Source organism: Labrus mixtus, chromosome 5 (genome assembly GCF_963584025.1).
Source record: "Labrus mixtus chromosome 5, fLabMix1.1, whole genome shotgun sequence".
Taxonomy (NCBI): Eukaryota; Metazoa; Chordata; class Actinopteri; order Labriformes; family Labridae; genus Labrus; species Labrus mixtus.
This window is the reverse complement of record NC_083616.1, coordinates 10,211,544-10,235,145: the sequence shown is the minus strand read 5'-3', so window position 1 is coordinate 10,235,145 and position 23,602 is coordinate 10,211,544. Positions and strand designations below refer to the sequence as shown.

The window sequence follows — 23,602 nt, the reverse complement described above, 5'->3', positions numbered from 1 at the left end:
TCTGTGGTCACACTGGGAGAGTGAGGGTGATGAAAACACCCCGAGTGGAAAATACAGTCAGTGAAGTGCACCTGCTGTGTTACCACAGGTAATACCTGAGCAGCTGTTACAAAATGCATGAGCTTCAGGCGTTGTTGTCACAGAAACACTTGGGGAAAGGTTTTGCTGTCACGAAAACTGTCCCCCAGGGCTGTGAATAGTGCAGGGGGATGGTGGAGGAGGGGTACGCCCATATGTGATCATTTCTACTACTCCTTTCCCTGAGCACAGCTCCTCCTCCACTCGCTCTTCTCTTCTGCTGCTGACATGAGCTTCCCCCCCCCCCCCCCCTCGCTCTCCTCCGTCTCTCCTGGCTCCTCACCAACGCTCACTGAGCCGTTCTTCACATTTTCCACTCTGTCACTCACTGGACCCCGTCCTGCTCTCACACCGCGCTCACCACTCGGACAGAGAGTGGAAATCTGTGTCATTGAATCACATCGCCTTGCAGCTCTTCCTCTTGCGCTGCCAACGTGGGAGGACAGGTGTATGAGAAGCGCTAGGATCAAGCTCTGTAATTTAGCTTTTCTAATTGACAAGCCTCATCAATTTCCCAGAGGCTGCCGTTGAGCTTATTAAAACATAGCTGTGCAGTTCTTTCTTTTAACTACAGGAGGAGAGAGGCCAGTAACAGGTCCGTCATCAGACGACTCAATGTGTCTGAAGGGTACTTAAAGATAGCGCCTCTTCATGAAAACCTGATGATCTCTGACAGAGCAGAGACGCTGCAGACACAGCAGAGAAAACATTTACATCTCATGAATATGATATTATCTTATGGTTGTGTTGCTATTAAAACAGATAACACTGTTTTACAACAATAAATGTTTGAGGGAAAAATCACCTTAAACTAGGGGTGCAACCATAGACTGTTAATAAAGTGATGTTACTGCAGGGGGCTATGGAGACCCATCCATGGCAGCACCATGCTGGAAACGCTGTCTCACCCTAACCTTCAGTCAACCTAAAGATAGGCAAAGAGCTGGAGATGAGGCGGGATTTAAGCCTCTTGACAAAGCGTTGTATCACGCCCCCCCTGTCAATCACAGGCCATACTGTGAATAACACTTATCCTTCATGAAATCAAAACGGATGAGCAATCAAAAAATTCACCCCCTGTACAGTGTGTGCCGATCAAACATGACCTAATCAGAACAAATCATTATTTGAACCAGGCTGTAACCATGTTAATTTCTTCTGTGGAAACAGGCTTTTTTGAACGGGGTGTGTATGTGACTTCTGCTGCTTCATCAACCGGCCTCAAGCGGACGCTCAACAAACTGCAGGATTTTGCACTTCTGCATTTCCAATACCCGAGGTTGTTGCAACTTTCTACTAGGGCTGCCCCACAAGGCAACATTTTAAAACATTAGTCAAGCACAACCTGAGTTTGCATTTTGTTAGTTGAATACTGATTTTGTTAGTTAGCTAAATCGTTGTTCAAGGACCAACGCAGGAGCAACAGCATGCACGACTTCTGAAATGACCTTGTGAAGATGATTCAACTGTCATTGCTCACAAGTTTCTAACAGGGGAAAAAGTTATCTGCAGAGGTCTCCTTCTTTCTTAAACAAACAGAACCTGAGGTAAAAACACCAATGAAGCAGTTTTACATTTAACATCAGTCTTATTCTAGTATTATTTTAAATGACTCAAATGATAACTGAATAATTAATGACACGTACTTTCTCATCACTTTCCCGTTAAATAGCTGATGAAAGTGGTACACCATCCAAATGGCAACTTAAGTTCAGTTTACTCATCATCACAGATGGTAATAAAAACAAAGTTTTAATGTTACTCAATAAATGACGTTATCAGGGTTATTTTGTTACGGTTTGACCAAACAGAAAAAGTTTGGGCAAGACCTCAAATTTATGTCTTACGAACTTTGGGAAACTCTGGTTGTTGAGTTTATAAGACACTGTCATTTATAAAAAAAGAGAATTTGCATTAAGGGAAATGCAGTACTATCCATGACTACTAAAGGTGACCAGATTTGGGTAAATTTAAGTTAACTTTGGTTAATTAATGAGCTGAAAAACACAAAAAAGTAAAGGCTCCTGTCAAGGTTCATTCACAGTTCTCAGCAGTCACAGCAGTTGTTTACAGTATGAAACACAAAACACCTCCCCTTTCTGTGGCTTTTTTTTTCACAACATAGCACAGTACACCACATAATTGTTCTCACCCTTCTTTCACTTTTAATCTACCAGTGAACCTTTTTATAATGTTGCCACAGCACTCAAAGCCGAGAGGGTATACCGTGCAAAAGTCCTGTTAAAGTTGTTTCTCTAAAATATAGAAAATTGCAACTTTACAAAAATATGGCTGGACTTGGGTCAGGTTGAAATTAGTGAGGTTCATGAAGGAGTACTTTCTGTGACTGAAACTGTTCAGCAGCTTTCTTCTCTTCTTTTTGCAATTGAAAGACTTCTACAAAAAACATTTTTTTGTTACTTATCTGAGCTTCCTGCATTTGGTTTTCTTATTTGAAACAACACACCCACATTGAGGAATCCCTCAGTGCTTTTTGAATGTTTACAATCTGAATACAAGTTAAGTCTCTTTCAAACGTTTCTCATGATCATAAAGCTAACTAGGCCGCAACTCCGTCCAACCTTAATTATACACATAAAGACTGCCCTCCTCTATAAACACTTGATTTGATAGTTTCTTATTTTCAGTCGATGGAAGTTGTTTTTTTATTTTATCAAACAGCTGATCAGTGTTTACTCAAACACAAACACCTACAGAGCTGTAAGCAGCACAGCATCTGTCCATGCACAGACCATGTATTACCATCATACAGCTCTCATTATATCTCACATATGAATAATCACATGATGAATATGCTAATATGGTGTACTGTACGAGAGAACGAAAATAATTGATGCATGTTTGATGTTTCCACATAAACCCCAGAGCTAGAAAAAAAAAAAAGACTTTCATCTCCCAAAAAGGGCTGCACAAACAATAAACCCGAGCTGGCTATTAGATGATGAAGAGACAGAATGCTGCAGAGTGGTTTAAAAAATGCATCACACACTGATAGAAAACATCTGGCTCTAAAAGATCTGAAACTACTGTCGTATGAACACGATAAGAAGTGACCTCTTCTTTAACTCAGGCACCTCTGAGGCTTAAGATTTGATAATCTGCCCAGAGGACCTTGTCCTACCTGTATATCAAAGTGTGAGCGATCTGTAAGAGTATTATCTGCTCATTAGCAAATACCCAGAGATCACAGAGCAGAATAATGAGGATGACAGTCTGAGATTAAGCTGCTTTAACAGCATTATATTATACAATATCGTAGCTCCCCTGATTTGCTCTTACAAAATCACACATTAAAAGCTCATCTTCTACACTGATATGACACTTTTCCCAGAATGCAGTTCTTCATAATGAGTTACAGTAGTGGATAGAGGAAAGGATTCCCTTAAGCCTGCGCGACCTCTTTGTCTGCAAAATGTGATGGATACATTTTTTTGGGGGGGAGACAGGAAGAAGGGAGGCACTGATGGGAAAAATGATAAAGGAGGAAAATAGAGGAGGGTATAAAGGGGAGGAGAAAAAAAACAAGTAAAGGTAGTTGTCCTTTGAGGAAAAGACAGAAAGGGAAAAGAGGTGGAGATGGAAGACAGTGAAGGGGTTAGAATGAGTGATAGAGGAAGGTCAGACAAAGTGAAGGAGAAATGAAAAGAAGAAATGTAAGGAGGGAGGGAGTATTCTGAAGGACGCATGTGATGAGAGGAGGTTTTCTGCCAAAAAAACAGAAAAAAAAAAAAGAGGATGTCTCACTTTTGCCACAGCTTCAAAAGTGAGCATTGCAGTAAAACAGGCCCCTATAATACACTTTCTGCTGCCAGCAAGACAAAGCGGTGAGGAAAAGTGTCCTCACTCCCACTGCAGCCCTTCTCATCCCTTAGCCCCTTCCACCTCGCCAAACTCTCCCACACCTTGGCCCAGGGAGCCAGCCACTTACTGCGTACTTGTGCAGAGTTTGCACTTAAAGGTAACAAACAAAACAAAACAAAAAAAGAACAGGGTGGCTAAAAAAGATATTGAGAAAATGAAGTTACAGTCCTGTACACCTGCCAGCTCCTGCACTGCAGTGAGGTAACAGACCCTGAAACAACCTTCTGACTGGCTGGATGTCGTGACCATCGTCAGCTGAGCAGCTTCAGCTCTGCCAAGAAGCCTCTGTGACTCAATTTGCGTGTGTACAACTAGCAGCATGCACGTGTGGCTGTGTGTGTGTGTGTGTGTGTGTGTGTGTGTGTGTGTGTGTGTGTGTGTGTGTGAAGTGTTGCAGGGTAAAGAGATGAGCGTTCCTGGATATGTGTGTTTCCACTTCACACAACTTGAGCCACATCACGTCCAGCAGGAACCTTGTTAGTGTGTCAGCGAAGGGCCAGCGAGTCACCAAGGCGAGGGAGATGGAGGGACAGCTCCAGGCACAGGTATAACACACACACACACACACACACACACACACACAGTTACACACATGCGCGTGCACAAACCTGCAGTCTTGGCTCGATGTCCAGGCCAGCAGGGTTACACTGAACAGGTTTCTCGTTAGCAGAGAGGAGTCACTTTCACACGGAAAAAACAAAATCCTGCTCACAGAAGCTTCTCCAGTAAAGACAGCACCAAACAACACAGGCTCATTCGGTTGATCCAGCTCTTTGCAACATTTAATTCTGAAGTATGACATTTTCTAATTATCCGGGATTTCTTGCCTGCTTGTCCTCCGTGCACTTCAGAGGATTTTATTATATCACAACATTTCTTCCCATCTCTGACAGCTGCCAAATGAGGACCTCTCATGCCTGCATGCTTCAGAGCTCTCTTATCCTGGCGTCGGTCCAATTTGAACAGAGTGCTGCCAAGAAATACTGCACGACATATTAAAGAACTGAATGGATAAAGAAGTATTTCTCAAATATGAAACATTTACTATTCAGATCCATTTATCACATCAATCAAAGTGCAAATCAAACTTTCAAAACTTTTTTTTTCTAGAGCAGGATATATACAGTTTTTGAGGGTTAACAAAATACATAGATTTTTTTTGCCCATTGTACTATGAGTCTAATCTGACATAAATCATACACAAGTGATAAAGACTTTGTGTGAGCTGAATAGGATTTTAAATAAAAACTGGTATTCAGAAAACCTCATGATACAGGTCATCAGCTGGCTTCCCTAGAAGAGCATGACTTGTAACTGGAGCTGCCGTTCCTCTGACTTTGTTAATGTTTTAAAATGTACATAGGTGTTAAGTATTGGATAGTTTTCATTATAACTTCCTTTTTCAACACTGTATATTTAAGGTGGTTTTCCGGTAGTAAGCAGGACATGAAGTTATAAGGAAGCTGCAGAAGTCACAGTGAAATGTTTACAACAAACTGTGTCAAAGATGCAAAGACACAGCATCAGATGATATGTAGTTGTGATGGACTGTTTTTAACTTTTTATCAATGCAGCGTGTGATTAGACGTATTCACAGACAAAAGAGAGGTGACAAACTATCAGAAAGGGTTTTGAAGCCGGAAGATGTATACATTTTCTGATCGAGTCACTTATGGTGAATTTTCCACAACACTGCCTACACATTGACTCAGCCCAAGTTCTTACAGAAAACGTACTTGCAGAAAAAATTCTGTTTTACGTCAGAATGAAGACGTTCTATTTGCGTTCACCATGTAGCCCACCCAGGCACATTTGAAACATTTTCAGGAGTGCTGTGGATGTGTGATAGGGCCTCTGGAGACATTTTACTGTAGGAATGCTGCAACTAGTGGCAAACTCATTGATAACAAAATGTAAGTAATATTTAAGCAAAAGAAAAAAACTTAAGTGTTTGCATTAATAATGATTTGAAGACGTGGTTCGGCAGAAGAAAACTTTCCGTGAGGTGGATGTTTGACTTGTTACATGACTCCCAGAGATGTTACTGAAGGTTTAGGAAAAAAACTATTAGAGAAAGCTATTATGTTAAACCGTTTAATGGAGCAAAGATCACTATTATCAGCTACATAATTTTCCATGTGCCATGGTGATACAATTATCACCATCAGAAATATGTATAAATATATCAGTCATATTGTGAAGATAATCTGATATCAATACTAATATTGTGATCTTTGCGTCATGTAGCCCTACAGCTGACCTTGCAACAAAGACCACATAACTCCTCCCTCCAATTAATACAAGAGAAAATGACAAACACACACACACACACACACACACACACACACACACACACACACACACACACACACACACACACACACACACAGAAAAACACAAATGTACAACGTGATGCAGCATTTATCAGTGAACACACGATATTTCATGTCAGCCGCCACAGCAGCAAGACAGACTGTACATCAGGGCCGACATTCTGCCCGCTCAGCAGAGAGCTGATTGATGGCCGCACTTTAAGGTGCAGACTTAAGGTGTAGCTCAAGCAGCTCTCTCCGTCAGATGACCTCTGCCACACTGTACATGCAACACTAACTGCTACATGACAGCATCAAGAATCGATCACACTTCATGAGCTGTATGCATACTGCACCGTCACTGAGCAACCGCAGAAATGAGCAAACAGCAGAAGGTCGGATAGTTTAAAGAGGAAGTTTTCCACATGATCACATCACTTATTGTGTGGTGAGTGTTTCAGACGGCAAACATTTATGACTCACTTCCATGAAACCTGTGGGTGGTTCTGTAGCTATTATATGGTCCTAATATGCATCATGCTCAAAATATGACTGATTGTGTTTATAGCATATTAAAGGTGCGCTATGGAGTTTTGGTAGAGAAATGTGGAAGTTGGAGAAATGTACAGATTCTGTGGTAAATGTTCATAACTCTATACACAAACTGTCCTCAGAGGAACATTTGGTCCCTGGAACTGCTTGAAGATAAAATAACACGCGAGAAGTTATGGTGGAGGGCCCGCAACAGTGAAAGCGTAACTCTTCTGGTAGCTTTTAAGCTCCAAACAGTGTTCCAGGGAGCCATTTTTTCCTTTGTGTATTTAATTTAAAAAATCTAGCATAGAATTGTTTCACCTCTCCAACTTTGAAATTTCACTACCAAATCTACTAGAACCTTGTTGGTCTTATTGGCTGTGATATTTATCTGTAAATGATGCAGATTGATATAACAAGGAAGCTTTTAGTCTGTCCTCAAGAGGAGAACAATAACTTTTAGAATGCTTCTTGGTTGAACGGTGTAGGATCCATCATTTCTAATGCATTCCAGGACGTTGGGAAATCTAAACCCTGATTGTCTTTCATGACTAAGCGTGAAGCAGATTTTTTTAAACAAGTTGAAATCTTTGATCTAGAACGGATTGTTAGCTGCATTCGCAAATAAATTGACAATGGGAGTCGAGATGTCATTACCACGGACTGCGCTCAAAATATTGCTTACTCTGAAGCCTGCTGCTATGTGATTGCTCAATAGTACATACGTAAGTACTAAAAATCAGTAACTGTAACACTTCCCCTTACTAAGAAAACAGACCCCCAAGTACAGATTATATACACTTTCATATTAGATACAGTTAACTCTTGTGTTGCAAACATCAGTTGAGGTGGAGAACATATCAAGTAGATGTGCTTTAGTTAAAGTAATAAGTGATGTTACTACACTCTGTCAAATAAGGATACCAGTTTCAAACAAATTACATCATAACATCAAGGCTGTTCATGGGAAACACCAGGAGGGGGGAAAGACGCTCCGCATATTACATTTGACAAATAAAGGGTGTCTGACTCATTGAGCTGAACAGCATGTACTAAATGAGTTTGCTGAGACAAGCTTTTATAACCGCTGTCAGACACAGTCAGGTCTTATCAGAGGAAACGTCTGGCTACATAACAGCACACTGTTACCTCAACAGGCTACAGCGATCAGCACTGATCAGCAATAAAGTGGTGTGAGAGAGGACAGAAGTCATCAGACCCCCCGAGTGCAAGGCTGGATAATAGATTTACAAACACAACTTCTCTTTTTAAATATGTTCTGCTTTCCCAAGGAGTTTTTTTTGTGATCAGGCCCAGACCCTTTCCCTGGTGAATCACAAGTCTAATCACATCTCCTCTGTGTTCCAAAATTAATGGAGACATCCATGTATTTGAGTATTAATAGCTCATCTTCATAGCTCAATTATTTTTACGGCTGCATTTTGAGCTGTACACTTTTTCTAAATTTGACTGTCGAGTCTGTTGAGTGGAACCGAGAGTATTCAGGTCGCTCACTCCAGCTTGTCGAGGCTAAATGTCAGAGGCTGGAAGAAAATCAGGTTCATGTCCTGGTTAAAATGTAGCTAAAAGCTTCTTTTTTAAAAAAAATTGTTATTAAGCTTTCGGCCTCAACACGAGTCTGACGGACCATAGCGAGGCCTACAGAGGTGTGACGGTGTAACTTTCACTCTGAGGGTTTAAAGCCTGTGGAGAAATGTGTTTCTAAATCCTTTCTTTTAGAAGTGGACAGTTTAATTGCAGAAGCAGGAACAAAAGCTGCTGAAATATGAATGACAATGCATTGAAGGGCCATTTATTTTTGACACCGTGATAATCATGAAATAATGAAAGGTAGCTTAAAGGTGTCAGCTCAAGCAGCTGAATTCAAACTCTCTATGCACTGATAGCTGCAAGAAACCTCCTCAATGTATAACAACTGTGATGAATAAATGAATGATGACTTTAAGGGAGGGCTTAATTACTCGAGAGCAGGCGAGGGTCAACTTTGCAATTACATTTATGTTGATCTCAAAGGAGGAGGGATTGTTGGGCTTAAAGGGTTGAAACACCCGAAACAAAGTTTGAGGTCCCAATCGAAGAGATACCTAAAGGATCTGAAGCTGTACTTAGCCTTACTCTACCTTTGGGGAAATACTGATCAAAGACCTGCAAAGAAGAGGAGTGGATTACACTGCAGTGGTGTTTTATTTGATTTTAAGTATTGTAACTTCATGTCTGTCGCCGTACATTTAGTGGAACTCACTGGCATGAATTAAAGCTGACCACAGGACAAATTACAAACCTAACACCGACCTTTAAAGCTGTAAAGAGGTGAGTGTTTGAATCTTGAAAGCTTGTGAATCACTCTAAAGTCCCCGTTAGCTCAGATGTTTGACCTTCAGTGCACAGAGTGATGTATTGGCCTGCTCGGATTTAAGAGGATTGAGTTCACATTGTGTTGCTGAAGGGGAAGAGTCTGTCTGAGCTCACATTTAAAGCTTTTACACCCACAGATATTCAAGTATTATTTGTGACATAAAACCAGTCTGAAGGCAAATCATGGTTCAATGTGTTGCTTGTTTGATGTACACATTTTAGTCATTAGAATGTACAGCGCTGGTAAAAAATCAGACCACTGCAAAAAATAATTTTTTTTCTTTGGTTCTATGTATTTTGTTTGCAGAAAGTCAAGTGGCAAAGAAAACTAAAGGATAAAGTATAAGTGAAATTAAAATTTGGTGGAATAATTTTTTCTACTCCAAGTTTTCCTTGACTCAACATCTCTGTATTCATGCTATTCCAGAGCCAGTTTAACTTCAGCACTTGCACAAGTCATTCCACTTAATAAGGTACTGATTCGGTGATCACTTGACAAGCCTTCAAATAAAGCTGAGCTGCTTGAATGTTTGCACAAAGAGTGGCCTACAACAAACAACAGCATTGGGGAATACTGAAGTATGCCGAGAAGCATTAAAGCTGTAATTCAAGCACGAGATTATTTGCATTGCATTTCAAGGTCTGAAAAACACTCCATATTTTACTTATCTTCACTCGTTGTCATTTTCCTCAAATGTTTACCTTGTTTGGAAGTTTAGAGGTTGGGCGAAATGTTGTGAACAATAATACAAGAAATGTTCATTTCATTCAAACACAAACCTGTAAGAACCAGAGAAATACATATTTTTGCAGTGGTCTCTAAATTTGTCCTGGAGCTGTACAGTGGGAGTGGAGATCTTGTCCGCTACTTCCTGAAAAAATACAATACTTTTTGGTTTTCAGATTATTACTATAATATGAGTTATTTCAAGCAGACTTTTTTTCAATGCGTAGTTATGTCTGGAGATCCTTTTTAAACACACACCACAAACCCCCTAAAGCTTTTAAATCCTTTTTTTCTTAATCTCTTACTGTATGTGAAAAAGCTGTTAGTTCTGAAATACTGGGTGTGATTCTCACTCAATGGAGTCCTATTATTTGCATTCAGGCAAAAGTCCAATTTCTCATCTTTTGAAAGACGGTAGCAGAGTTATTGTTTCTGTGAATATTTTTAGACACTGACTGTTCACCTGCTGCGTCCCGTCTGCTGCACTGTCTCTGACAGCAGCTGAGATATTAGACGAAGCAAAGAGACAAGAAATCATGACGACCATAGTGAAGACAATCCATCCTTCTCACCTTATTAACTTCCTTCTTCTACCTATCGATCAGCTTTTACGGTTTTAGCATGGTGCAATGTGATTGGGTGAATTTTGAAATGTTTTGCCATATTGTATTCCTGTGATGTTTCTACCTTTACCTTCCTTAAACAAAAAATTAAAACGGAGATGAACTTCTGTTAAGTGAGCAACCATCTACTGAGGACTGCAAAAGCAGCAGAGCCAACAAAGGTCTTTTTTTTTATTTGGTGATGTGCAGGTAACTATTTCATGATGATGTAGTTTGATCAATGGTGTGCTTTTACCCCCCAAGTAATTTAAATTTTCTCTCTGCCCTCAGACTAACTTATTTCATCTAAATTTTACAACTTTTTTTTTGTTACATTTCATCAAGCTCCCAGAATATGACTTGTAATGTTTGAAGCTCTTTGGGCTCTTTTCCCATTTTATTATTTGGTTCAGACTTTCATCTCAAAATGTAAATAATCAGCCATAAACAATATACATCAACCTAACAGATATTGTAGCAGTGACTTTCATTCCCTTTCCTATTGACAAATGTCTCTCTGACTGAGTGCATCCATATAAAAGGACAGAGCAGAGCAGAAGCAATTACCATTCAAGTCTAATAAAAATTCACCTTGAGGCACCGGTGTTATAAATCCTTGGAGAGTTTGTGAGAGCTCATTAATAATGAAGTGTCAGAAAAAGTGACTCCTTCGAAGAGCAACAGTCGGGGTTGTAGGGTCCCCGGCAGGAGCACCTGGCAAATATTATTCACCTCACAGGCTCAGCAGGATGTTCCTCATACTGACCAGTCACAGGACCTGGACTCTCTCCAGGAAACATGATTTAGAGGCACTTACAGGTGACACAGAGAGCGCAAGAGAGGAGGGGTAGGAGGGTGAGAAAGAGTCAGACGCTCACATTGTTATTCTGCTGAGCACCCGGGCTGCAAACCATCAAAATAAGGGATTGTGACAAGAAAGTTGTATGAGGGAAAGTAAACCATTATGTGCATGTGTGTGTTCGTCTGCATTGTCGCAGTAATTTCTCCCCTTGTTTCTGTTGGACCAACCGGTATTCAGAATACAAGCAGCTTCATACACACCTCGATTACAAACTAACATGCGCTGGATACTGCTTTAACACTATAGGCACTAAAGCTGGGGTTGTTGTTGAAAATATACTTAATAACAGTACACCTGACATCAGTCTACAACAGATGAGTTTCTTGTTCAGCATCATGCAGTATCGTCCTCAAATCACAATTATTCAAATTTCATAAACTTAACAGGAAATGTGGCAATAAGATTTTCTGTCAGTCAACTAATCCTTTCCACGATAACTGAAATCTTATTTGAGTCTACAAAAAGAGTCCACCGCAATGCTAGCATGCTACTCTTCGGCTGTGCTTTTAGCTAAGGGCTAAAGCTAACAAGCTAACATGCTTATAAGAAAAATGCTAACATGCTTCTGTGCTTTAAAACCAATTCCCCATTCCCCCATAGTCCCAGGGTGACCAGACCTGATCTTTGAGGAGAGTGTTCGTTTTTTGTAGCCTGTCTGGAGCTTTCGATGTCACTTGAAATGGCCCTATTTCTTACTGTGCATTAAAAAAATCCTTTAGAGACACTGGACAAAAAGAGCAGCAGCTACCTTCAGCAGCTTTGCCCCCTTTTTTAAAACTACTAGTTAACAACTGCTGTGGAAAACTCATCAAGCCAGAAGCTAGCATATAGGCTATCAAAAGAATCCAAAACATCAAAATGATGACTTTTAATGACACAAATTGAGAGGAGAATGCAGGTAGAGAGATAGAGGAGGAAATGTGAAAATATAGTTGCAGAGCCTTTCAATTAATTCCTAACATCTTGTGTACGATAAAATACAAAAAACTTTTTTGTATTTTATCAAGAAATTGGAATCTGTAAATCAAAGTATTTGATGCAGTAGTGTAGTGTTCACTATCAATATTTTTTTAGCAAGTAACTAAAAAAACTAAAAACAGTCAAATGCTCAACTTTTTTAGACTGAATGCATAGTTTGTGACAGTACGATAGATTACATTTCAATAACACATAAGTACCAGACTAGTCTCCTTTTTTCACTTCAGTTTAATATTTAATAATATTTATTTAAACAAATGTGGTGACCTTAATGTTTAATATCTTCGTGTAAGCATGCCTATGTTTGTGAGTAAGCAATCAATAAATACCACATATTCATTAAAAAAAACAAGTTTGACAGATAATCACTTCCCCTAAGCTATACTACCAACTAACTTAAAAACAACTAAGAATTAGAGATGTGTGTGTTAGTCCACTGAACAGTTAAAAGTCATCACCAGAACTACTAGTCTGTTATATTAATTATAAAATAATGTTATGTGTTGGCCCAAAGCCGGTCAAATTCTATGTTCAAACTTCAGCACAGCCACCTGCCACTAGCTGGAGCTGGAGCTGCGGTTAATGGGCCTGCTCTAATACCTGGATGTAAACAAACATGGTGAAAGTATGGCAACTCAAAGCAGCAGCGTGGTTTGACGGTATATTATGGAGCTAGAAGTAGAGATACAGTTGTATATAGGCTGTGTCAGGTTAAACTGGCATATAGACCGAAGTAATGCGTAACCATATTTAACAAAGGCATGTGGATGTTCACCTGCAGGGAGGACTGAAGACTGGCCGTGATAGTATTAGCCACACTCGATGAACCAAAACACACTGTTACCCTTAGAGTTGCACTCAATATTGACTGTTCTCTAACATTTAGACTAAACAGTTATGGCTTTAATTTAACTGTTTAAACCAATTAGAAATTAGTCACCTGGGAACATCTCTAGTAAGAATTTGTGTAACCTGACAATTTTTTCAACTCACCCTTACCTAAAAATAACAATATTCCATCTCATGTGTTTTGTGCCAAGATGTTCATTTGAACAGCCCCATGTAAAAATGAATAAAGCTGCAAGTAAACTAAGAATAAAGTCTTAATGTTGGTGGTGGGAACATGTAACTAAAGGATATTTTGCATAAAATTGCACCAAGTGATGATTTGGTTGTAAGCAGCATTTTTTGTAAAGTGCTCACAGCAGAGATGGGACTCCTGCCTGTGTGTTCAGGCTTTTTAGGATATTACAGCAGCTCAGACTGGAACAATGACGACTGTCTTACCACTAAGATGCTTTCAGAGAGCCATCCCAGTTTTCGGATTTAGCGATTTGTCATGCTGCAACTGCGCCAAACTGGGCTAAGGGTGCTTTTTTTTGTAAAGTGAGTGAAAATGCTGACACGACAAACAAAAAGTCTTGCACTGTTTCTGTGTTTTCACCGACACTGATCAAGGCGGCTTTGAGTTTGCGGCTCAGTGCGATCGCTGGCAGCCGAAGATGCTTCAGTGCAGCAGCCTCTGTTCTCCATTAAACGAGGCTTTCAGTAAATGTTAGACCACACACTCCTGCAGATCAAAGACACGGCATTTGTTACTGCAAGAACACTCTGTCTCTTTTCAGTGCGGCAGCTACCTAACGTCTGCTACTGAAGAACCCTTGTGCTTTCAAAGTATATAAAGTCATTATTTAAAACTAAAACTAAAGGCTATTGATCACAGTTTCTAACAGATCTACTGATCCATGGTCACAGGAAATGTTATCTTTTTCCATCACATATTCTTGAGAGCTTGATCCAAATTTCAAGCAGAGATGTGTCACTAAACGTAACCAAGAGATGGAGGAAAATGTACCCAGACAGATCAAAGCGGATTTCTCATCCTTATTCCAGCAGCAACAAGCTGATGGGCCGAGGCAGACGACAATCCGAGTGACCTCTGAGACCGGCCTGATAAGCAAGATGCACAGGGAGCAGCTTTGAAGCCGTATCACTGATGAAAGAGTTTGATATCCACTTTAGAAGTTAAAAGTGTTGACTGACTGGATTAGAAGTTAAAGGGAGATGTGGAGAGCCAGAGGCTGCACAGACTGCTCATCACTGTAACGCAATAAAGATGAAGACAGCAGACCAAAGCACTACAACGCTGAGAACAAGCCTGCTATTAAGTGGTAGTAGAAGCCTGACCGATGCTTTACACAGACAAAACAAAGTGTTTGATAGGCATTCAATTGGTCAATGCACAGAAAATGGAAGAAGAATACATGTTGATGAAAGGCCAAGCAATAACTTTTTTAAGCTTTTTTAATGATGAACTACTTTCTGTTTTTTGTTTTTTGTCAAACATAATGGTGGGTCTGCTCAATGACTAACAACTCATGCTATAGATGTATGAGCATCTGCAGAAAACACAGCGCAAAGGTCTGAATTTATTGCAGTAAATAAGAACATTATTTTACATAAACAAGCTATGTTTTCTCACTTAGTTCACACCATTGAGATGCATTCATTCGAAGCTCTCGTCTACCCTCAGAATAATTGGACCTGAGAAACACGATGGCATGAACACAGGCATGGTGTAAAACATGAAGAACATTAGATAGATAGAATATGGGAGTTATAGTTAATATGCACTCTATATATTTTGTCTGTTTTTCACAATATTGAACAATGTAATAACGCATTGCATTTTCTCATATCCTGCAGGCCTACAGAAAAACTTTCTTTTTTTGTGATATGATACTGAGTAAATGTGAAAAATAATCCACATATCAAAAAAATATATTTTGAAAAATAATGCTTCCCTAGCAACTGTTTGATTCCTAGAAATATAGTTTGCTTCACTGCTTTAGAGATGTGCTTGGTTTCCTTTATTTGCAGTACAATGGAGGATTTTGTGTGTTATTTCCTGTGTTTGCTGCTGGTCACAACGTATTAATGACTCTTAAAGCTTATGAAAGCATTGTATCCAGTTTGTTCCGTTATGTAAACAACATATTTAGTCGGATAATTAACAAAATGTGCCTTAATTAATTCTTAATTAAAATAAGCACAACTTGAGGCGCTGCTGGCAAGCTTCTCAGCAGAAGGACAAAAGCTGTGAAGTGTTTGTGTGAGAGTGAAAGAGCGGGGGGAAATGTGCACAGTAAAGGGTCTTTTTGAGTGTTATTATCCCCCCCTCCACCCTGACTGCCACTTTCCATCAGGAAAACACTCCACCTCTCCCTCTGTTCCTCTTCTCTTCACCTCTGTCAGCTCGCCCCCTCCCTCTCTCCCTCTCCACAGCGCCATGCCAGCCCCCCTTTCCTGTCCACATCCACATGGATTCCAGCCAGCTGTTGGGGGGCTTTAATGGACCCCTGTGTACAGTGACACCATCACTTTGGTTAAGCACCATTTTGTTTCTGCTAAACACCGTCAATGACTAATTACACTGATTACAAAGAGCTTCAAGAGGGAGGCTACTTGCTGGGTATCTGAAGAGCATTGTGCACCTTTGATTTATCTGTGTAGCTTCATTTTGTAAAATCACAGTGTCTCTATGCCATAAAAAGACATATGAAGGGTTTCAGCTACTGATGAGTAGACAATGTAAAATTATGATTTTACCTGTTTGACTCCTCAATTTTGAATCCTGCAGTTCTACTATTTAGCAGTCATCAACTTTTTTTTCCTCCTATCTGAACAGGCCACAATGGAAGCAACTTGTCAATCACAGCCATACCTAAATCAAACCCTGTTTGACCTTTATTTACCCACTTTAACACGCCTTATCTGAGAGCCTGTCCTGACTTTACCTGAATTTCACATTCTTCATATTTTTTTAACAATATTTTTGTATTTCCTAATTTGAGCCTAAACTGTTTTGATATACATTTTCACTATTGTATTACTTTCCTGTTTTATTTTGCTGCTTTTGTGAAACACTTTGTAACTTTGATTTTTTGAAATGTCAAGTTTCATACACACTGGTTAAATCCACTTGTAGACTCATATATAAAACCACACTCACTTTTATAACACCTGATTGTTCTTTCTTGATTCTAGTCCTACTCATTTCTTGTCGTTTTTGTTCTAAATGTATAGTTCAGAGGCTTTATGCTCTACTCGCTGCTCATTTTACTTTCTTCTGACACACAGTGGGACTTCACAGTCAGAGCTGATGCATACAGTACTTGACCTTTAGTACAAACATAGCAGACTCATTTTTACAGTTTCCTCCCACAGACCACCAAAACAGTTCCCACACACATTTACTACATACTAAACAACATAAAAGAACAGAAACCTATTGCTCCATCCTCTTCAACAATCTGCAGCATACATGCGCTGCAGAGTTATAGGCAGGTATCCAGACCACAACCACAGTGTGTGTTGTTTGTCAGCTTCACACACAACATACATGAGAACACGACACTCTCTTCTTTCTCTTCTGCCGTTTTTCCACAGTAATTAGTCAGGGTTAGCCGAGGGAAACTGGCCAGTGGAGAGGAGGTTCTCACGCCTGTGGAACCAAAACAAACAAAGCCCTGCTCCGACAACACAGCAGCCAACAGCTGCTGATAGGGGTTATCTCTGCAGTCACACATGAGCCATTTCACAACAGCAAGCACAGAACAACTGTAAAGGCACAAACAACAGCAGACACACAAAGAGAGATAGAGCGTTGATTGCAAACTGTATTCTGTCTATTTGATTTTACATTTAAAATAAATGTAGTTTTTATGTATGAAAATTTAAACTTTACTCATTTAATTCATTGATAAAATATATTTCATTTTCCAGATGATAATTCAATAGTTTTTACATGATCATGTTGTCATGTTTGAATTCTCTAAATTAGACGATGGCAAGTTATTTCAAATTGATGCTATTTAGCCTAGCTTGTTACATTTTTTGGGGGGGCTGCTGATGATCTGCCATTTCTTTTACCTTGGTCATGTTGTTGACAGGGGGAAAAAAACACTACAGTTCTGTAAACTCCAAAGAAACACACTGACTCTGGGCTTAAGAGGAGCGGGACTATAAGCAACAGCTAATACCATCTCCCCCCCCCCCCCCCCCCCCCGGTTGGTTAACTGCATGGGCATCTGTTGGTACTGAAGTAATGTTGTGTTCACATGTCCACACGGATACCATTTAGATTTGAGGTCCAACACAATTGGTCAGTAAAAAAAGGCAAAATGTAAAACCAGAAGCAAAATAACATCAATGAAAATACTGTCAATTTTGTCAATTTAGTAAGTGGTATAGACTTTTAATTTTAGTTGATGTATTTTTTCGTGTGCTTTTGTTGTGTCATCTGACCGTTTGTCTGTACTAAAGAAACTACTTGCTAACAATGACATTTCTCTTGCAGTAATATGACAACAAATCTTAACAGAAACCAACAAAATAAAAGTTTTCAATAAGGAATTATATTCAAGTCGTGACTCTTCTGAGGTTACATCTATCCTATCCATCATCAGAAAAGTATAGAGTTAAATGCTTAAAAAGCCAGGCAGCAAAAGCAATAGCTGCAGTGTGAAATCCATCAGACAGGCCAAAAGTGTTGGTAAGTGATGGAGATGGCAGATAAGCCCGTGTGTTTTGCTATGGGAGTGGGTGTAGTGAAAGGGGATCAGTCCACAGCAGTGTTTAGAGGTTCAAAAGCCCCTCTGGGGAGGGGAATGGATCAATCCACCTTGGCTGGGAGCCAATCCTCTCCCTGCCTTCCGCCAGATATTCATCCAAACACTATATATATAAGCCTCTAAGCCTTCAGTCATAGTATATATATATATATATATATATATATATATATATACACAGCACAGGGGTTCAGGATTTCAACATGGATGGGGGTTCTTCAGTAGTAGTTGTATATTAAAGTCTATGCCTTGTGTTTTGATTTGCCAACCAAATACAGATGTGTTTATGCTGCTCCCTACAGAGATGGGCCGTGCTGCATAGTCTGTGGTGCATGTGTTGTCGTCATGATGCAGTGATTAAAGGGAGGCACAGAGATTAACTATGGCTGCTGTCTCATTAGTTGGAGTTATTCGGCCTGTTTCCCACCCACAGGAGCCCCTCCCAAACCCAGAGGAGAGCATGGCCCCCCGACACAGTCCGCAAGGACAGGACACCAAGCCACAAGTAAAACAGCTGTCAGCAAAGTCACGCACAAACGTTTTTATATATCAAACATCAAACTCTGCATTTAAACAAGCTAACCAAGGCCCTTTACATATATATATTTAACGCAATAGCTTATACTACAGCTTTAGTAGAAAAGATCACTGGCTTCTTGACAAAATGGGGTTTCCCCACAGGGGCACTCCATGAGCCTGCAGAGCAAGTGAGTGTGGGTGACCTCATGAGCAACAAATAAAACAAACATCCGATGTGAAAGAGATGCATCAGACGCTGCAATTAAAGAAGCTAAACAAGGCCGATTGGACAAACAGAAGTGCAACATCACTACAGACTGTAAACTAAGCATCATGGGAGCTCAGATCCATTGCTGTGGTGTGGCAGAGGTTAGTCTTGTTTGGGGACAGGAGCAGAGAGTGCAGAGAAAGAGGAAAAAGGGAGGGAGAAAGGGCAGTGGGCGACCAGGCTGCTGTCCGTCAGGCCCTGCAGTGACAGGTTTATCCCAGTCAAGGGGGAAGGTAACACAGCGAACGGCACAATGAGGACCGATAAACGTCAGACCTGGCCCCTGTGCCGCGGTAATGGCTGACAAACGGCTCAGTGGCTCATCTCGTAGCCAGTCAACCCCAGACACATGTCCTGCTCTGTGTTATGTTCTATCAAAAGGGATAACAGCAGACGGATCAAAATACTACAAGACCTCCTGACTGTGATGCAGAAACACTGCCACAGTGGACAATCCACAAGAGACTATATTAAATTCAATACGAAACTAATACATTGAGTAATATATATTAATGGTTGCAGCCGTTACATTGAAGGCTTAGGAAAAAATATATTCATCTCCTGCTGTTTTCATGCCTTCACGTCTGCTTTTGGTTTCTCTGTAACACAGAAGCAACTGGGGGGAAAGACCTGTTTCGTCTACATTCGGTTTTTTCGGATAATCTCGTAACTTGAATTTAGGGGAACATTCCTCAAAAGGAGCCAATTTCTGTATTTGAAGAAGCCGCTATTGTAACATCCATACATGACATAGACGGAGGCTATTTTCCTCATCTGCATCCCTCCTCAAATGGCAACTCAAAAAGACAATAAATGATGAAAATCTGGAGGGACATCAGTACATTGTTCTAAGTAGAACAACACATCTGATAACCCTATTGTTAGTCAACAACAGGTAGCCTAACAAGCATTTGACCACTTGCTATAGCTAAGCGTAGCCATAATTATAATTGTAATCCAAAGCATACACTACATTTGCTATGAATTTATGCCTTCCATATTGTATCATGTCACACTATCAACAAGTACTGTTAGCTATTAGCCACTTGCTAGCTAAGGTGGTTATCTAGTCGGTAACTAAATGCTAACGTTAGCTGTTACAGCTGCTAACAGATAATTTTTCCCAGTTTATCGTCTTTTAAAATGCTAAATCAATCTGGAAGTCAATTCAATTAACAAGTTTAATTTTGCCTGTGTATGCACAGAATTCAACCTGGAACACTGATGACATTTAGCTACTTCTGAGCTTTCCAGGATAGCCTATTGAACATGAACACTGAAATATGATTTCTTCAAAAAACAACTGTGTCTTTCCATTGCTTTATTTTCGGTTAATGCTTAGGCTATATTTATTCACAAAGTACATAGCTTTGCCCAGAGCCACATACCGCATAGTTTATAGTTTGAGCTAGTTTGCTACGCCCAGTGCAACAAGAAAGCACATACACAACTAGGAGTGTATTACCGCTACGGGTATATTTATAGTTTGAGTAAAATGTCATTACAGATGGACAGTTTTGTCCATTTGTCATTTACTTTACAGACAGTGACTGACCTAGCCTTTGCATTTTGTTCTGTAATATAAAGAACAATGTTGACTCGATCCATAAATATGTTTTCAAATGTTTATTAACCATTTAAAAGAAATGCATCATGCTGAGGTCACCTTCTGTGTATCCCATGTCTCACGATCAGATGTTACATAACGCATTCAAAGATTCTGTAAATAGTTTTTAATAGTAAACACGACCTGTCTCAACAATCACAATGCAAAAAAAGCACAATCAGAAGTTTTTTTCTGTGTGACTCTATAGCAGTGATATGTCGCTGAATCAGGTGTGAATAATAAATCAAGCAGCCGAGATTTGTCCAAGGCTGCCTCAAACAGATGTCTGAAACCTCCCCCACATCTCTGCTTCAAACACTGGAACAGAAGGAAGGTGAATCCACAGACAGAGACAAACACACAGTTTGTTCAGAGGTTTGCTGGAGTACAGCAAAAACATCTGGTCAGATCCAAAAACTCAGCCATCATAAGGGAGAATTACAATCGAACCAAACAAAGACTGCTGGGTGGATTCTACTCTATATCAATATGTACTACTTGTATTAATATTATTTCAATACTACTGTTTGCATGTTCTTGTCATAGGTAATCGATCCCTGCTGTTTTACAGAACCCTTACAATACATTAAACTGATGAAAATTGATGAAACTGATGAATTTCCAAACAAAAATTTTTTCCCATACTGTGGAGTTAATATTAGGCAAGACCTAGTAGAACTGTTTCTTCTTCCCCATAATGTACAAAAGCAACCTCTATTGTGATTCCCATTCTCTTAAAGGAATGACGCCACGTTTCATCAAAACAATACGCTGTAAAGCATGTACAGCATCACACTGAACTTCAGCAGTCACCTGCCCGATGAATGCGTGGCGCCTCGACCACGGTGACCTTTGGCAAGGTCATGGCATTCCAGCAGCCGCATTAAAGACACTCCTGACTCCTGAGTTTTCTTATCTTTGTGCTTTGTGACCTGTTTGTCGAAACACCTCTAAGCTCAACCTGTAGCTCTTTTGCCTGAGTCCCAAAGCAGACGGGACATCCAGGTACTCTCATTTATTCCTCTGAAAATTACATAAGATTTTTGTTGCAACCGCATCGAGGCTACTCATTTTGTAACGTAGGTCCAAAAGTGACATCATTTGAGGTGATGTCAGCAAAAAATAACTCATTAATGTATGCATTTCATATGCTTGAAATACTGGGTAATCAACTTCATGTACAGATACCTGTTGTGTTTGAATCTACAGTGACACCAGCTGTGACACCATAAACAGGAAACAATCACGTCTCTTACCTGTGTCCTGTCGAAACTGGTGCATGGACTGCAGGTCGATGACGTAGGGGGAGAGCTGTCCATCCACCTGCCCCAGAACAACACTCCCCCGGGCATCCCCTTTCAATACGTTCTCAATATGGTGGCAAACCGCTGCACTGTAGGGCCTCCATCGCCCGTGTTCGTTCAGCCACTCCCAGACCACCACCCTGGCCAGGTTCTGAGGCGGGTACCCCAGCCCATTGACGGGCGCCAGCAGCCCTGATCCTGGTCGAGCCATCTCCTGTGTGGTGACTGTACTTGTCTCTGGCTCGAACAGCACTGCAGCCCTGTCAGTCAGCTGACACACTGGAACATGTTCATTAGCTTCAAACTGAGAAAAGCTTGAATCAGCAATTAGCAAGTTAGTCTTCAGTTATCTCATGCTGCTTTCAAGTGAGCAGCTCAGCCAGAGCCATGGTCTACAGGTACTCCGTGACTGCTGGCACTATGATCAGCCAAAAGCAGCCACTGTCGCTCTTTAGTCTGGTCCTGTTTGAAGTGGCAGACGCTGATCATAAAAGTGATGATAAAATGTGCAGCTGTAGCAGTCTCAGTCCTCCACAGCCGACCACAGCGGATCAGCAGCAGGTAGACAGGATCTCTGTATAAAAAGACAAGAGAGAAGCAGAAACACAGTGGTAAACAAATGCTGTGATTTCTCCCATGAGTTTTTTTTCCTCATCCCTCAGACACTGTCTCAGAGGAGGTGATAACCAATCCAGCTCTGTGCCAGAGTCCCATTAGTCGCCTTTACCTTTCGGCAATTCTGTTTGCTTAAAGTGCAGTGAGAAAATAGTATGAGCCACCTCTGAGCATCAAAATAAATGTTATTGCCATCGGATATGGGGAGAGGGGAGACCGTGTGCATTAACAGCCAGATTATAACCCCAGCAGAAAGAATATCAGACATATTGCACATAGAAAGCTTTTCAGATTCAGTGAATGAAACGCAAGGGACTCTGTCGCTGTCGCTTTAATGACATCGCAATGACATTAAAATGATCTAGTATAGTAGCCTAATTATCATTTCATTTCGTGATACGCACAACCCACACGAGTAGCCTACATTGTGTCGATACAAACCTGTAGGTTGCAGTTGTGGTGCCACACATCTGTCAGGTAGAGGCTGCATCTCACAAGCGCCGACAGAAAATCTGAAGAAAAAAAACGAGTTGCAAATCTGAAAACAAACCTGTCGTTTCACGTCTGTGATCATATGTTTCCCTTCATCCGTAAAGCCCAAATCTGTCTTCAGAGCCTCCTCTTGCAGCTCCAGTAATCCAGTGTTATTGCAGGAAGAAAAAAACAGTACGTCGTTTTATTCCCGAGAATCTGCCACTGACTACAGCAGCTTGTTGGTCCGCTGTGTTAAAGTGAATGCATGCCCCAGTTGCACGTTTTCAGACGCAAATGTCTTCCTAAAACGCCAAACAGCATGCATTCACACAGTAAACACGCTATTGTTGCCCATAGAAAATTACGCACAATTGTCCAGGCGCACCTGTACAGTTAACCGATGAAAATCACCCAAAATATTCAAGTGTCACAAAATAAACAATGCACAACTTCCGGTAGCACATCTGATTTCATAATAAAATCCATATTAATACAAGATTGGGCTGAGTTTGGGCAGATTAAAAACTGGATTCAGTAGCAATGCATCGCTTCTTCGCATGAAACTTGAATACCAATGTTTGCTGTCTAAAATTGTTTACCGTCTTTGTTTTTATGCAGTTTTTTCTTAAAAATTAATTTTTCATCCGATATTTGTCTACATACATAACATGTTAAAAGTTCAAAACGAACACTGATTTAAAATATCTGAATCAAGTTTTTATAGATGATTGCATGAACGATTGATAGGAATACTGATGATACAAAAGGAGAACATTTCACAAGCATTTCACTGACAGGACTGTGTATTTAAGCCAACTGTGACTAATGTAGCATC

The 23,602-nt window shown here is 40.4% G+C and overlaps 1 protein-coding gene across 3 annotated transcripts in view; it reads right to left on the bottom strand.

The window, feature by feature from the left end:
- The window catches only part of dtx1 (deltex 1, E3 ubiquitin ligase), a 46,639-nt gene extending 23,315 nt beyond the window's left edge, over window positions 1-23,324 (bottom strand). The window contains exons 1-2 of one of the 3 annotated variants that reach the window (XM_061037720.1): window positions 22,844-23,324; window positions 21,631-22,252 (exon numbers count right to left, since the gene is read on the bottom strand). In XM_061037720.1, the coding sequence (XP_060893703.1) occupies window positions 21,631-21,889 (259 nt within the window). In that variant the 5' untranslated portion in view covers window positions 21,890-22,252; window positions 22,844-23,324. Of the gene's footprint in view, window positions 1-21,630; window positions 22,253-22,734 lie in introns of all 3 variants that reach the window. The other 2 variants (XM_061037719.1, XM_061037717.1) reach the window with 2 other exon arrangements.
- Between the last annotated feature and the right edge of the window lie 278 nt (window positions 23,325-23,602).